Source organism: Amblyomma americanum, chromosome 3 (assembly GCF_052857255.1).
Source record: "Amblyomma americanum isolate KBUSLIRL-KWMA chromosome 3, ASM5285725v1, whole genome shotgun sequence".
NCBI classification, from domain to species: Eukaryota; Metazoa; Arthropoda; class Arachnida; order Ixodida; family Ixodidae; genus Amblyomma; species Amblyomma americanum.
This window is the reverse complement of record NC_135499.1, coordinates 222,346,940-222,363,766: the sequence shown is the minus strand read 5'-3', so window position 1 is coordinate 222,363,766 and position 16,827 is coordinate 222,346,940. Positions and strand designations below refer to the sequence as shown.

At 46.2% G+C, this 16,827-nt stretch overlaps 1 protein-coding gene across 9 annotated transcripts in view; it reads left to right on the top strand.

Annotated features, from left to right (window-relative positions):
* LOC144126161 (uncharacterized) overlaps positions 1-16,827 on the top strand; it is a 70,898-nt gene that overhangs the window by 43,989 nt on the left and 10,082 nt on the right. For 2 of the 9 annotated variants that reach the window (XR_013313464.1, XR_013313459.1), the window contains exons 4-8: positions 1,436-1,519; positions 5,997-6,179; positions 7,458-7,703; positions 8,829-8,876; positions 12,218-12,283. Coding sequence is in view for 2 of the 9 variants with exons in the window: in XM_077660140.1 (XP_077516266.1) it covers positions 1,436-1,519; positions 5,997-6,179; positions 7,458-7,703; positions 8,829-8,876 (561 nt within the window). In the remaining 7 variants the exon portion in view is untranslated. The remainder of the gene's footprint in view (positions 1-1,435; positions 1,520-5,996; positions 6,180-7,457; positions 7,704-8,828; positions 8,877-12,217; positions 12,284-16,827) is intronic. The other 7 variants (XR_013313461.1, XM_077660140.1, XR_013313465.1 and 4 more) reach the window with 4 other exon arrangements.

Here is a 16,827-nt window from a genome sequence, read left to right as displayed (position 1 = left end):
GCTCGTGTTTGCGTGTCATCCTTTTGTCTGTCATGTGGTGTGCACTGTTTTAGTTATGAGACTATACGCATTCTTGGCTATGCCTGCTGTGCGGCTTTGCCCTTGCTTCAGTGGTGTTTGCCCATTGACGGTAATATAGTATTGCACGAGATAGTGTTGCACGAGAAAGTGATGACTGGATCATGGGCAGCGAAGGATTCAAGTCACCAGGTGCAGTTGCAAGAATCCACGAAGGGTGTGCCCACATGTGCTTCACTTTTAAGGCTAATCAAAGCTCTGTTTTCTGTAAAAGTGGCTCATTTTCTGTCATGCAACGGCCCCATCAGTCTAGCTTAGCATGACTTAGTACTCCCCTTTAGTGTCCCTCATATGCCAGCTGCTGCGCCGCTTGATATTTGCTGAGTGAATGCATTCCATTAGTCTCACCACGAATAGAAAGCAACCATCAGGTTTGTTTCCGCACTGATTGAGTTATCTGCCTTCTGAATAGCTGTGGAAAAGGCTGATATTTCGCTAGGGTGGCAAAATGCAGCCACATCATTATTTTATCCTGCATTTTGCTGGTATTTTTATTTATGGTTACTGATGCAGTATAGTTGCCATAAATGTCTTCAGGCACCTACAACTCTGTATATTGATTATCATACTCTTAAACCTGTTTTGCAAGCTGTATAAATTTCTTGTTCATTTCAAATGGTCTGGACTTGCATTCTTTCTTGAGGTTTGGTTTCTAAGATATTTTTTCTTGTTCTGGTACAGTGCAGCTTTGCGCAACCAGCATTCAGTTCACCATGGCAGCTTTCAGATTACTCCACATTCACCTTGAGACTGATTGGATTAGGGTCGACAGCATGTGATTTCAAGAAAGAAACATGCTTCCTTTTGCTGCTTTTTGTGCAAAGTTTAATTCCTTGAGGAGCATGCTATGCTTGGTAAGCCTGTGGTTTCCACTAATGCACTGCGTAACACAAGCCTGCATGGTCGAGTGCATGAGTCTTCCTTGTCAAGTCTGTGCTGGCCTTGAGCAGTCTTGCTCGTGCGGGATCTGCCCCCTTCCAGCAAGGACAAAGGTAGGCACATTTTTCGTGGCACTAGTGTGCTTTCACACAAGGCCCAGCTGAGTTCGTTTTTGGAGTACTTTACTTTTGTGTACTATGAAAGCCAAATGCAGGCTTGGATACATCTGTACTGTTGCACATTATCCTGTCAGCACTTCTCAAGCCACTGTAATTGAGAGTTCAGCCACTGCAATAGGTGGATACTTGACTGTTTTGTCTGAGGTGCAGCTCAATGGGGAAACGAGAATAGATTAGCAGCATTCTGTAAACGACTGATTTTTGCAAATTCGGCTAAATTCACAGTTTAAGAATATTTCGCCGGCTCTAAATTTTGCAAAACAAGTGGCAGGCCCTTAGTGCTCCCATCTTTCCCGTAGGTGTGCAAGCTTTCAAACGCGGCAGAGGCAGGAACATGGCTCTGCGCCATGTCGTGCCCCAGTTTCACAGCCCCGACCATGGAAGTAAGTGATCAGCTGACAGAAAACACACTGATGGCTGTTCTTTTCGCAAAAGGGCATTTTCGGAGGTCATTCAAATGCGTGCTGAATTCGCAAGTCTTGCTAGGGCCTAAACATCAATTTTTTCATAAACTCACCATGCTCAATGCAGACTCTTGCTTACAAACACCATCTAAAGCTTTGGCGGCTTTTGTGCTTGTCGCTGGGTTCCAAACATTTCCTGGAGCGGGGCTCAACATAACAGAAAAACAAAAAATGAACAGAAAATCAGTCTTTAAGTAAGATTATCTTTTAAACGCTTCCCTTTTGTGCACCCACTGGTTGAGTCAGCCATGATGACCCAAGAGGACGAGAAATTACTGTGCATGCTGTTCTGCAAGCGAATGAGTCAGCAGGAGGTGTTAGACATGCTTTCCATCTCTATTTGTAGGTAAGAACAATGCACCAGTCGGATAGGAAATTCTTTTGCGGAATTGTTTTGGTCCACCGTCAGCTTAGTACCAGGGCAATGCTTTCGCAGCCAGAAAATTGTGTCGCGATGACAGGCCTGGTCAAAGAGGAGGATGAAGAGCGGTTTCTGTGGTGGCTGCCACCAGCTCCTTGCTTTTCCGTTGCACCTGTGTCTATATATATTTGCTGTTTTTTGCACGAACATCTTCACTTAACAATTTGTCGACATTCTGCCAAATTATTCACAGGACCAAATTTTCGTGGGTTGGATGCAAAACACAACAGTTAGATCATTTACAGTAATCAGAGAGTCTCAGTGGAGGAAAAGGGGGCTTTTTTTTTCTCACTCAGTTAGGTGCACAAGAGAGCATCCCACATTCGGGTCATTGCAGTTGGATTGAGGCTGGACCACCAGGCGTCCCTGGTTGTAGGGGAAAGGTGGTGCATGGGCCGGACACTGTATGTGTGTATGGTCAGGGTAGGCTGATTAGGTCACAAAAATCAGATAGGCAGTGTCCTCTATGGGTTGTTGCCCTGGGGAGCTTGCTTGTGCTGTGGAGGGCAGGATGGAGGCATCACACTTATGTGTGGGGCTTTCGTGGCACTGCTGGGAGAGGAGCTGGTCAGGGCAGGAGGACTCATGCTGGGCAGCTTGTGAAACTGCCAGCTAAATTGCACAGCTCCCTTCAGAAAATGTTGCTGTGTGTAATGCATGAGGCAGCTGGCCAGTCAATTCCCTCTGGAGGTGGCTGAAAAATTTCGCTTGATACATGCAAGTTATTGCTTTTTTGTCAAGTACCTTATGTCAAACACAAGCAGCGCTTGCTGGCAGACCGTCTGTATATCGTGAACATTTTGCAAAGTCAGCATTAGCAGGCTAGTTATATGAAGATGTTGTCGTTTTTGAGAAGTTGTGCTGGAGTCCCTACACATATTAGCAGGCTAGGTACGTGAAGATGTTTTTGAGAAGCTGTGCAGTAGTCTCTACACACTAATAATTCACTTCCTTTTATCTGTGAGAACTGAAGCACAGCCACCATCTTTCACTTTTTCATTATACATTTTTAAAACGCATTTTAACACATTGATATTTCATGTAAAACATTTAACAGTGGATCATAACGCACCTGTCTGTAGCTTTACTGCAACAGAAATGTACTGCAGACACTCGTGTAAGGCCACATTTTTTTGCTGAGATTTTGAGGGTGGGGCCCTCCATGAAAGCAGCATTTTTCTACTGACTGCAGTAGAATTCAGATGCCACAAGCTTAGGTGTGCCTCACTGTGGCATTTGCACAGCGAGCGAACATTGAGATAGTGTTTTTATGCTTTTATGCTTTCTGTTGAGAGCACTTGGCACATAAGAGGAGTTAGTTGTGATGAGGCATTGCGGCATGGTGGTGAAGCCTTAGCGTAATACAAATAGTAGCAGTACACTGAGTGCTGGGGAATCCAGATGCCACAAGCTTGGGTGTGCTTCATTGCGGATTTTGCGCAGCGGGCGAACATTGAGATGGTGTTTTTATTCTTTCTGTTGAAAGCACTTGGCACATAATAGGAGTTAGTTTCACTGAGGCATTGTGGCATAGTGGTGCAGCTTCTGCATAATACAAATAGTAGCAGTACTAGATGGAGTCTGAATGGAATGACGTAGTGTCAGCACGGTTGTGCCACATTTCACAGGTAGCTGTCACAATCCAGCAGCTCCCTGCAGAACTTGCCATGTGAGGTGAATTGCACACACACAAACCATGGTTGCTTTTTGCCAAATTTTTTACGTAATGGTGGCCAAGTTGGGGTAGCCCCTGTATTTGGGCTAGTGTTCTCCCTAGTGACAGGCTAGTGTTCTCCCTAGGAACAGCACGTCTCCCAACTTTAAATGAAACCTGTGCAAAGTCCCAGTTGTTTTTTAATATTAATATTTTTATATAAGGGTTCAAAGGCAAGTGCTTGTAACGTCAGAACAGATTTGAAGGGGAGATTTGGGGGCTTGCTTTTAAGGTTTTAAAGTTAGTCTCTCAGTTTTTAGAGCCATTAACCTGTGTTCAGCTTCCACAGTAATGTATGGGTAATAAAGTTCTGCCAGGTTGTTGTTGTGCTTAGTTCAATGCTTTTTCAGAAGTTAGCTAGATTTTTTTATGGTGCCAAAATTCTGAAGTGCTGATGGTGCTCATACCCAAACTTGTTTCAGAATCAGATTATTCAAGAGCTGGTGATAAGATAGAAGTAAAAATTTATAGTACATATACAAGTGGGGCACAACAGTGTCATGTCATGCTGTAATTTTACTTGTGTGGCTTGTTAATTAAAGTCATCGCATTTGAAAAGGGTTTCTCGCAGTGTTCCTTGCATTAAAGAAGTGGAGGCTTGCATATCAGACTGAATATTTGGGCTGTGCAATGAGTGCATTATGAGCAACTTTGAATGTCTACTATTGGCATTAAAACTATTCCCATCTTGCTGCAACTGCTAGTCCCCAGCTAAGAAGTGCTTGTAGTAGTCTGTCTAAAATGAGGCAGATGGGATTCGCAGATAAAATGGTTTAATGAGGAACTGCTTCATTAGGTTTTTATTTGTCCATGCTTCTTGTTTGACACTGCACATGGTCATTCTTTTGCATTGTTTGCAGCCATTTTGTATGAGAGTGTATCAAGGTTGTTTGTAGTGTGTATTGCAGAGTACCACAGAGGAGCACTATTCAGGTGCATGTACAGGGGGAGCTGGTATAAAGCTGACAAGATTTCTTTTAAGGGGGTCATGACATGGTTGTTCGAGTTAGTCCATGACACAGTACTGGAGCATGTTATTCTATTTCTAAGGTGCTCTGGATGTGTTATTTGCACCAAAATCAGCAACTAAAATTTTGACCGTGAAGCTCCGCTCATCAACAGCAGTCGCCGTTTTGGAATGTTCATATAACGCTTCAAGATGATGCCTGCCACTGTATTGTCTGCAGTGCTGGCTACAATAACCTGCTCACACGCTGCACTAACACTTTCATCTGGAAGTGGTGCCTTGGCTAAAATTCATTGCGACTCCTGACGACTACTTCTCATAATAGCTCACAGCTTGTCATGCTGCGGAGCTGCATCCCATTTGTACTCCACATTCAACTTCTGCATGGCCACAGATTGTTCACACCTGCGTGCCTTGCAGTACTGTTGCTGATTGACTGCACTCTAGGCTAGCTTGCTGCAGCACGAGGGCTTGATGTTGTGGCAAGAGCACGTCCTGCATGCAAATGCCAGGACAATATCAGTTTGGTATCACTGCTTCGGTTGACTGCTTCAGTTGCACTGCTTGATGGCTTTTTGCAGAGCATGCATGCAGCAACAAAGGCTTTGATCACTGCTCCTTTCAGGCTGTGACTGTGACTCAAAGTTAAAATTAAATTTTAACTATTGGCTTCATAATGTGGGGACTAACAAGGTAACAGTTGCCACACAGTGCCCTCGTTCTCAGCAGTGCACATTGGTGAAGGCAGGCACGGTCCGAGTTGCTTCGCACGCAAGGGAGCACTTGGCTGTTGAAGGAGGACCTCTCTCATAGTGCGTGGATAATACAAATATACGATTCAATGATGCAAGATTTTGCCACCAGCTTCTGCTTCCGTGTCCACAAAAATATTGCCTAATTCTGCAAGAAGTGGGTGCTGAAACTTGCATGTTGTGTTGAAGCTTTACTAGTAGCCACTGTCGACTATGTGCCAACAGTACAGCACAGAGTTCCTCCTAGGTGCTGTTATGCAGCAGGTAAATGCAAGGCTAGTGTCTGTTTATGATGTGAGTGGTCACAGTGAGAGGACAGTTCATTTAAAATCTGTTCCACATCAAATGAATTCAAACTTCAAGGAATGCCATTATTGCATATAAGGAATAAAATGCAGCAAGAAGTTAATGCTTGGAAAACAAGTGTCATGGCCCCTTTAAACTCGCGTGCTCGGTTCTACAGTGCAGGCTGCAATTCACAATTGTCTTGGAATTCTGAGGGGTACATGGAACTGATTGCATGTGTTTCTTTGTTTATTCAGGCTACCAACCCCTACATGCCAGCACTGACAACAATGGCAACGGCATCTTCATTTGGACACTATTTGACACCTAGTCCTGTCCTGCCAGGCATGATGACTGCGGACACTGTGACAGCTCCTCTGAGCGTTGTACCCGCTTCACTTGTTTCCCCGCAAAAAGTGGCGCGCACTGACAGACTGGAGGTGAGGAGTTCCCTAGTATTTTCCAGGCAGATGCCATCCTTTGCCTCCTCCTTTATGTGGTCCTTTGTAAAGATTTCCATGTAGCAAAAAATGAGTAGAGAAGTTTAGACAAAAAAAAAAAAGCCAACTTTGGAGCTAGCGGTCACTGGAGGAAAGATATGACAATTCTAGTTTTTTTTCACGCTGCTGCATTGACCTTGCATCAAAGAAGGTAACAGCTCAATAACCGCAAGTGCAGAATGCATTTTAGCATTTGCAGTTAGCCTGATACTATTAGCCTAATACAAAAATACCTTGTAAAGAATGCTATGTTTCAGTTCTTTTCATGGCAGCTTGATACATTGCATTTAGTGGGAAGGTTATTCATTTCTTGCATTGGTGTAGTCCGCTCCTTTTTTAATGCACAAGCTAAAAAGGCTACGGAAGTGTACTGTTGGCCTTGCAAGTGTAAATGCATTACTTCCAGAACAGCCGAGAGTCTCAGATAAGAGAAACAATGTTCTTCATAATGTCATTGACAGAGGGAGAGGCGGAAGAGTGCAATGGCACAAGGGTGGGGCACAGCAGAAGTGGACAAGTGGGGCCTCACAGTAGTGGAAGAGCATCATGCCTTGATTGTCCTCTTGTGCCATGTCCCGTGTCCTTGTTCAATTTTTTTTAATTTTTTTATTTATCACATACTGCGGACATATTTATCACATACTGCTTCATGCAACTTTGCAGCATTCAGTGTGGTTCTCTAGCAGTGGTAGTAAATGCTTTCCAGAAAGTAGAAGTGGACAACTTGAGGCCACAAGGTGCCGTGGTCACAGTAAGATACTGACAAAGCAGCTGGTTCTTCTGAGGTTCCTGGTTGGGCTCGTAAGCTGAGTGCATTCTCTGCCCTGTTAGGTCCTCACCCTGTGACCTCAGCAAGGTACTGTTGACGACTTACAGAAAAGGGTGTAGCCGGCTGAGGCTATTGAATAAGACCACCCCATTTTGACTACCGCATACTTGTGCTTGAGTCCGCTATGGACAATGAGGAAAGTTATGCATGGCTTTCTTGCACGCTCCAGCTGCCACTGCTTTTGCTTTTCTGCAGCAGAGCTGTAGCAAGCTCTTCCTGCCAAAAGCTTTGTTGTAGTGCTTCAGGAGCCTCTTTGGGGAACATATTTCAGGCATCAGCCATCAGAAGAGCAGTAAAGCTATTGCTTTTTGTTGACCTTTGGCCTTCCAGAGGGGACAGGCGTTTGATGTGGCGGGAGAGTTGAGTGGTGGCTGTTTGTGGTGGGGCAGGTGTGCCGGGAGTTCCAGCGCGGCACGTGCAAGCGGCCCGAGACGGAGTGCCGCTTTGCACACCCGCCCGAGCACGTGGCGGTGGACAGCGGGGACGGGGCGGTCACCGTGTGCATGGACTTCGTCAAGGGCCGCTGCTCTCGGGACCAGTGCCGCTACTTCCACCCTCCCCCGCACCTGCAGGCGCAGCTCAAGGCCACGCAGAGCCGGGCTGGCGCTGCCGCTGCTGCTGCCGCCGCTGCTATGGTAGGCACCGCCGCCTCCTCTGGCACAGCCCTCTCCTCCTTTCTCCCGGCTTGCGTGCCCTCTCTCTCTCGTGTGTATCAAAAAGAGCGCTCTGTGGGCCACGTATAAAGCGTCATTCCTGCGTCCAAGGCATGGACGTTGATGCCACTTTTTCTCTGGGTGGTTGTGGGGACCTTTCTGTTAGGCACCTTGCTTTGTATGGCCTGCTGCCCAGCCTGCTGTCAGGGCCAGGTTGCTGCTTATGCCGTCTGCACACTGCACGGCTGCCCTTGCATTGGCAGAGGAGCTTGCTTGCGTGGCTTGTAGGCGAGTCTCCGCTGTGGTGCACTCCACATGCCTCTCGGCAGCAGTGAAGCAGGCGCTGTCAGTGACCACCTCAGCAGATCTAGAAATGGCAGGCTACATTTAAGGCTAGTGGCAAATCTGGCCTCTTCCGAAAGCAAGTCACTAGTCAAATGTCTTGATTCAGTTGCTAATTTCGATGGCATTTTTGTCTGGATGCTAGATGTATGAGGGATGCCAAGGGTGTGAGGGAGGCCCGCTCAGCCAAGATTCTTCAGGTACTGAACAAGGCCTGCATGCTGGGAGCCGAAACATCATCCTTTTAACACAGCTGGTTGGCGTCCATGCCTTTCCTATGCCAGATGTAAAGTGGTGCCTGAAAAGTGCTACGTAGTTTGCCAGCAGTGAACTGTGAAATGAACCAAGACAATTAATTGTTCATGTCAGTTTGTGTCTTGTTGACATAAAAGATTGGTTCAGTGTCAAAGTAAGACACACTTGTTAAATCCTAGCTGCCGCACCTGTCGTAGTGCACAGAAGTTTTACTTTGTTGCAGGCAGCGAAAAAGGTGCGCTGCTGTCTGTGTGTTATGGAAAGAACTTGCAGTCTTTGGAAAAGGGGGGTGAGCAGTGTGTTCTGTGACCAAGATGTGTTTATGGCTTTCTTTGCAAGTGAGAGGTGCCAGGCACAGGTTTTTTCTGCTTGGCTGCTGTCTGTGGTTGTGCATGTGTACTGTTGGACCATGTGCACGCACTGCAGAGTGCTGTGGGGGGGGCCTTGCCCTCCCGGCAGCGCCCTGTGCTTGGCGGGCCCTAAGCAAAGCAACCCTGTTTGTCACACCAGGCGACAGAGGGAGGAAGCACCGATGTCGGATTACAAATGTACACTCAGGTATTTGAGCCCTTTTTTTCCCTGGCATGCCCATTGTGTGGTGGTCCCTATTTTCAAATGTATTCAGTGCTAAGGGGGGCCCACCAGAGTGTGCAACACAGTCGGATGGGCGACTAGAGTGGTGGCTTTTCTGCCACTGTTGTTTTTGCTAGTGTGTTGAACGACGATAGTACGGGAAGGCAGCATACACGGATATTTTTAAAGAATAAATTGACGTCTACTTCAAAGAGTGCTACATTTTTTAATGTGCTGTGCAGAGCTGTAGCTATGTGTTGAAATTTAGCCACCAGCTTAGGTACAGCTTGTATTGGAAAAACATGCGGGAAGGTCTTCCCATTTCATTGTTGCCTAGCACTGCTGCTTTCCTCAGTGTAAGGTAACTAACAGTGCAAGCACATTAGCACATTCTGTGCCATTAACTTTTTTCCTAGTTTAACAGTAGTTTCACTGCATGCACAGAATCTCCTTTGCTTTTACTTGTGCTTGTGCTCGTGATCTGCTGCTTTCTTCTTTTTTTGAGCTTAGGGGGCATGTAAGGCAAGTTTTCTGATGATTTTCATGCTTGCTGGAGGCATAGGCCGGATGGTAGGGAATTTATTGCAATTGAGAAACAAGTCTGGATTTATATGCCACCTCTGGTCACTAGGGTATGTCATGTTCATGTGTGGAGCTGTGGTTGCTTTCGGGCAGCATGGCTGCCACGGAGTGTTTCCCATGACCTTGAGATTGCCACTTTGCCTTGTGGAAGAGGACGGAGCAAGGAGGAACACACTGTGGGAGCAAAGCCGTAGGTGGTTGGTCTTAAAAGTTGCGGCTTCAGTTTCACAGCCGTCACAATTTTGTCGTCTGTTTCTTGCGAAAGAGGTATCTTTCAGTTGTTAATGGGCGAGATTATTCTTGGTAACTGACGGGCATGCTGCCATCCCACTCTGTGGGCACAAGCACACTAGCCGACCAAGCCGTGCTGTTGGCAACAGAGACGTGACACGTGCTGATACAGAGAGCATGTCTTGTCGTTAGAAACAATAACACTGGCAAGCATTAGACAGCAAGTTCTTTTGATAGACTATTCAATAGAATGTAGGCCAGGGATAGGGATGCTTTTGGTCCCCCAGCCAAGGGAAAGGCCAAAAAATAGTTTTTAATGAGTCTGAGCTAGGTCATGAATCTGACACGCTCTCTTGATAACTAATGTAACTAATGAAGGACCGGTGCAAGCCAGTCATGTGAGGAAGCCAGGCTTTGTGGCCCCATGAACTGTGGTGTAGTTGAATATCACCGAAACTTTAGGGTCTCTTACCGCGACTAAGTCCTGTCCAGCTCAATTATTCACCACAAAATTGTGCCCGGTTCAGACTAGCCATGCGGAGCATTGGCAGGCTGCATGCTATCCGTCGGAGGCCAGTGTCGTTGTCTTGTCTGTTGCATTTGCACTTCTGATTCTGCACCTTGGCTTCATGTCATTTGACTGCTGTAACTGCTGAATGCTTCGCAAGGATGAAGCCGTATTTTATTGGCATGGTTGTGTCAGTTGCTGTTCTAAATCCCAACCAGCCTTGGCTGACATTCCCCCCATTTCAGCAGTATGGCAATTACAGCTCAGTTTTGATATCACAAAGTTATTTGGGAATCATAGTAATAGTCTGGGGCAAAGGTTATTTTCGAGTACATTGTGATTAATTCCTGCCAAGGAAATGCTGTGTATTGTGAATGCTGCCAGCACAGGAATGCAAGATGTTTCATTCGAAGTCATCTTGCTAGCTTCTACTTGCAACGTCATGTCATACTAGTTGCTATATTTTGACTCATTTGTGAGCAGCACACTCTTAGTATAAAGAGTGAAATGTTGCATTGCTACAAAACTACTTCAATAGTATCCACATGAATGCAGATTTGGCAGCTGCTGATGAAGATGCTCTGAAGCACTCTTCTTTGGTAACAGTGCAAAAAAAAAAAAAACGGACGTGAAGAGAGAAAGGAACACCACGATTGGCGACTTTGACCTGGAAATTTTCGTACGAAATGCGCGCGTGCACACACACACGCATGTACACTGTTACCCCTTCTCAAAGAGTCAAAAGGTCACATGAAAGGACATTACCAGACAATTGCCCCTGACTTCCAGGTAAATTTATTAAATACTTGCTCTTGCACGTGACGGCACCCTCCTCACTATGATGCGGCTTGATCAGCCTGCACGTCTGTCTGGTCTTTGTGGCTGCTGCATAAAATCATAGTTATGAAAAGACTCAATGCATTCGCAGTCATGGCAGTGTAGACTAAGACATATTGATGCTACATTCTACGATGAACTACTTTTGGCAAATGGTAGCACGACAATGTCCTATCTGGCAGTACTAAATATAGGGCTACCATGCACACTGGCTGTTGTGTGCAGTCTTTATGGACAGGGCTTCACTCCTGGAGGCATAAGGTTCAGGTGCTATGGTGAAATGTTAGTGTTAGCTCTTGTGAGGCACTTCAGTAATTAAACTGAGTAAGAAGTGTTGCCGGGCCTTGTTACAATGAGCTTTATGGCCTTTAGTTTGCCTTACTGCTGATTTCTAGCTGAGGTGAAGCATACAGAATGGGTGCAAGCAGAGAAACGTTGCTCTTGGTGGTGATCGTGAAGATGCCATCAGCAACAGACTAGGCGAGCCAACGCAGTCGTGGTACAGTGGCAGGTCGAGAGCATGGTATTACGTCACTGCCCATTTAACGCATCCAGCAAGCACTGTCTCCTAACTGTGAGCATATTGAGCTGTTAACGTGGTCAGCTTCTCGCAGGCAAGGGCTCTCTGTTTGCTTTGGTCGCCCACTTTGGTTAGGCTCATGCTTGCTTCTTTTTTCCTCCTTGTTCCGTCCTAATGGCTGATGAGATTCTGTGTTAGTGGAGACTAAGGCTACCATGGCTGGCCTGCACTCTCTGGTACAGGCTGGCCACACATAGCAGTGATGCTGTTCCTTGGTGTCGTACCGTATCTATGCAGATGCGATGCCAACTTCCGTGCTGAGTGGAGAGCTTTTGGTAACTTGCTCTCTTCCGTCACTCCCTTGTGGGGGCAAGGATGTAGAGGAGGTTGCATTGGATGTGCATAAATGCGGTACCTGCATGCCGTGTCCCTGGGCTGGCGGTGCAACCTCAGCTCTGCCGGGCGTGTACAGACACAAGAATGCTGTTTTTGGCCGACCTTTTTAATGATTGCTCTCTTTGTTTCTTTTTTTTTTACTCCTTCCTTCCTCATTTTTGGTTCCTTTTCGACGCATTGCTGCTTGCTGCCATGCGCTGTGCCTACCCGCCATCCAAAAACAAAACCGTCTGCCTCTGCATACTAATTTAGCCGGGCCTGGGAGATCCTTCCGCGAGCAAGAAGCGCCCCCGAGAGACTGCAGATGAAGTTGTCCTGGTACTCTCCCCCTTAGAGCTTCTGCATGCTTCTCTCTTGGCCTCTCCTCTCTGGAGGGCAGAGGGCTGGTTTTGTGATGTGTGGACCAAAGAGGGCGACAGGCACCGGGGGAGGAGGGGCCGGTGTGCATGGGCCGTTTGCACGTGCCGGGCTCCCTGCTTGCGCCGCCAGCGTGTGGCGCCCGTTCCCCACGGGTTGTGCACGCAGAGAGGCTCTTGCACTGGCGGCTTGGGGTTGTGTGTGATTAACCCGTGGCACCACTTGCATTGTGTGTCCATGTGCTGCATTGGCTGCTCTCATGATCTGCTCGTCTCCTCCCCACCAGCACACTCTGTGGCGAGGTGCACACGCTCTCTCTCCCCTCGTTAATGCGGCGTCATGTGCTTGGCTTGGTTCTCGAGAAATGTGCAGGGGTTGTCGCTCAGAAGATAGGCTGTCGTGCTCGCTTCACTCGGGAGGGGGGCAGGCTCTGTGGCAACCTCAAACAGTGAGCAGCCTGTTTAATCTGCAAAGGCATGCCCTCTTGGAAACGTAGTTCTCGCACATGCCTAGACTAGCTTTCGAGTAAGACATTTTGAGATGATTCCAACTAAGGTAGTCGCTTCTCTGCCGCCCCAAGGAGAGTGCCTTTTCAAAATTGCGCATTGCTGTTGTGTGCCCTCTGTCGCCCTCTTTGGTTTTGAGTTCAAGTGCACTCGAGTGATCTGCTTGGCGAACACAACTCGAGCAGCGGCATGCTTCTGCTGCCACCTTCTTTCCATACCCCCAGGGGCACGGAAAGGGGGTGGCAGAGGCATGTGCTCTCTTGTGCTCCAAGGGCAGGTCATGGTGCACTGGGTGAGAATGGCGCTATTGTTGTGGGAGTGCTGTGCACGCAGGTTTGGCCCTTTTGCAGACTGGCCTCATTCCTTGTGAACCAGCGCGAGCTTTTCTTTTTTTTTTTGTTCTTTTTTCAGTATGTTGGCTGAACTGATCATTCAGTGCTGCTTGCATTGTTTACTTTTGGTAATGGCCACCACTTTTTTAAGAATGGCATGGCGTTATATTTTAAACAGCGTCACAAGGTGATATCCCAGCCTTAATAAACGAGCAGCTGGTCCCTTTGGGGATGCCGCTGCTGGCAGTGCACATTGATTACTCTCAGGTTTCCACCAATAAGGAGAGGGGAGCATTCAGGCCCTTGTTTACCAACTACGGAAGTTATTTGCTCCATGTGCATGTTTATTGTAAGTGCTTGCCAGCTGCTCAACCATGCTGACATCATTTGCTACACCAAAGTAGGTATCAATTGGCTCATCCACATGGACGAAATGCAGTAAAAACGACAGTCCCATGTGGACAGCCTGTGATAAGCACATCTGCTGCAAAGCTTTCTGTAGGTCGGAGAGGCGATAAAGTAGGCTGTGCTGCTTACGTTTTTCCACTGTGTGTACTTTTCATTCCTGAACACTGTACATGTTGTCAAGCCCTGTTCTTAGGGCAGTGTGTGGAAGCCAAAAGATATACTTTGGTGGGCATCATTTTTGGTGATAAATTACCTTCTGCTTCTAGTCTTATAGTATCACCCATGTAATATACCAGTATTGCCTATCAAGCGTACCACACAGTAAAGCAGATATCTGGGGCTCTTTGTTCTCAGTTTTTTTATGTTTCATCTGGAGGTGGAAATCTTATGTTTATTTCTTGATTTAAAAAATCTGGTAGAAGCCGAGTATTTCTGGAAAATGCCTGACATTTTTGTTTTGTTTTTAGTTTTTTTTTACAGTTAAGAGTTAAACCATAAACACTGGCCTTTTATTTCTCAGAGGAGCTATAAAAACCAGATGTTAAGGCCGAAATTCTCAGGAATTTGCATTTTGCCTTTTTAATATTTGTTATGAAATTTCATTGCATCAACACTCCTGTGCCCGTTCTAGACAGCCCTGCATGCACTCTGTCTGTGCTGGTAATTTCTGAGCATCACAGTTGCCATTTGGCAGAGGCACCACTGCCCGAGAGCTGCTTAGCCACTTGCAGGATAGTGCTTGGCGCTATGATGATGTATTGTATTTTGTGGTCTTGCTTTTATTGGGTGCTGTCTGATCTCATTCGGAAATGGCCTTCAGTGACAAGGGCTAAGCGGGAATGAAAGGAGGGTTTCAGGGTTGCTGCTATGTTCTACACAGTAGCTCAGTGCAGCTGTAAAAACACATTTCAAGCAGTTAGTTTCTGGATAGAAATGGCGAGCTCAGTTGTACATAGCGCCTGCTGTCATCACAGTAATGTTCTCATTACACACTTTAACACCTACTCCACATCCTCGCTGGAAGGCATCTTTCCTTTACGGGTGCAAGTGTAGGTGTATTACACTGTGCACGGACAGCAGCATTTTGTGGCCCGTAGAAAGTCAAATATTTTTTTGTGTGCGTCGGCGTAGAAATTTATCTCAGGTGCGGCACTTGGTACAAGTTTACAATGTTCTTGCATAATAAAGTGTTAGCATTACAACTCTGTAGGAGCATAATTCTACTGCATTACATATATTTAATGGAGTTTGTAGGCTGTATGCAGGTTGAAGCTTTGCCTAGTACAAGTTATGCAGAGAAGTGAAAAGTAGTCTTGGGCTGGCTTGCATAAAAGAGCAGGCTTCTTCTTTTATTGTGCACTAACTGAGCATGCATCATTGCCTACTAAGAGCACATCCTGCATCAATACAAAAGCAGCTGAGCGCAAACACTGGTGGAGGTGCACGTACTATGGGCGCTGCATTTGTTCAAGTCTCCACACTGGGGGTGTATGCATAGCTTCACTCAACTGCAGTCATGCTAGAGACCATTTTAACAAAGCAAGCAATATGCTCATCACCAGCCATGAAGATGTAAGTGCAATGGGTACAACAAATTGATGGGCACAACACAAAACGCAGTGCAATTATACATTTGTTTCCAGTCTATCTTGAATAAATGACCTTGAATTCTTGTGGGGGTACTGACGACACACTTAAGCACAAGTCTACTTGGGTGGCATCCAGGTTTCAGTACACACAGCCTTTGGAAAAGAAACAGCTCTTGTCAAAAATACACAGGCCACTTCACATATGGGTTGAGTAGCCTGCGGTGTTGTTGCCGCTTTGCGGTTGTGGCATGTGAGAACGGTCTTCCTCTCTCTGAAGCTTGGGAATGCTACGGGGTCCCGGGCGGCACTTATAGGTTGTTTTCGTGACCTCACTGCCAGCATTGCAGCACTTTTCACTTCTTAATGGTCATATTCTCGGCATTATCTTTCTGTCCTTCTATAAGTGCTCTGTTTGGATCAGTAGCAAACCCGCTTGTTGGGCAAAATTCTCTCTTTTGCTTGGTCAGAGAAGAACTGCGCATGCAGCTTGCATTTACACTGAGTGCCACCAGGGTGCGTGCTGACAAAGTGCACTTGTTCTGCATGAGGAAAACAAGCTTTGCAGCCTTTTGTGGCTCTCACAGAGTGGGAGAACATTTTCCCACTTCTGTTTTGCTCTGAGCATCTGATGACGACAACTGGGGAGTCGCAGCCGCTTGCTTAGATGCCCGATGAGTGCTGTAGCTAACTTTTCTTTGTCTTCATCATTTGCCAAATTTTTGCCTGGTACCATTGTTAAAATCCTTGAGAAGACCAATATGGATTTCATTTTTTGCCCAGGCTAAGTTTAGGGGAGCTAAAATTGGCTATGAAACGTCCATTCTGCTCAGTAAATTTGACAATTGTGGTTTCACATCATATTATGGTGGGCAAACTGATCATGTTTGCCCACCAGAAAATGATGTGAAACAATAATTGTTTGCCCACCAAGAAACCTTTGCAAAAACCTTTTTAATGGCATGCAGATAACAGGGTACAAGGATAAAGGCTAGATGTTTAGTAAACGATGAACATGAAATCTAGGACTTACCATGTGTGCACCAACTTCACGTTGCTAAATGTGTTGAGCATACCACGGCAGTATAGTTTTCTCTACACATGCAGGTACAGTCAGTGTCAGCATTACTAGCACAATTTCACTGCATTTTTTTTCTGGTTCCTCTTCTAGTTCTTTGGTAGCTTTCTTTGGCAGTGAATTTCGCACTCTTCAGAATTTCGTCATTCTGGTTTCTCACTGCTGTTCATTCTGAGGGTATCTGTGGTAACTTGGTTTGCATCCAGCACATTTCAAGTGCACAAATATGCTCACACAAAAGTGAGCATTGCATTGCCAGCTGGGCAAATATCTTGCTATTGGCAGTGTAATGAATGTGGTCTGTTTCTTCTTTACAAATGCGATTTTTAAGAACAGCTGCAGGGTATATCTTGCAGGGCAGTATTTGAATATCTCACAAGCAAGTTGCTTTTTCTTGGGAAGGAACTACTGCGCATGTTAATCAACAAGATGTGTGATTGGTTATTTATTTATCTCTCCAACATTTTGCCAGCATTACTAGTATGGCAGGGTATGCCTTGGTCCACTCCTCTCCACCCTACCCCATGGGAGCATCCATTTTAGAGTCTGCCTGGGTAAAGTTCATTTCACATGGAGCTAATTCACTCGTGTGGCA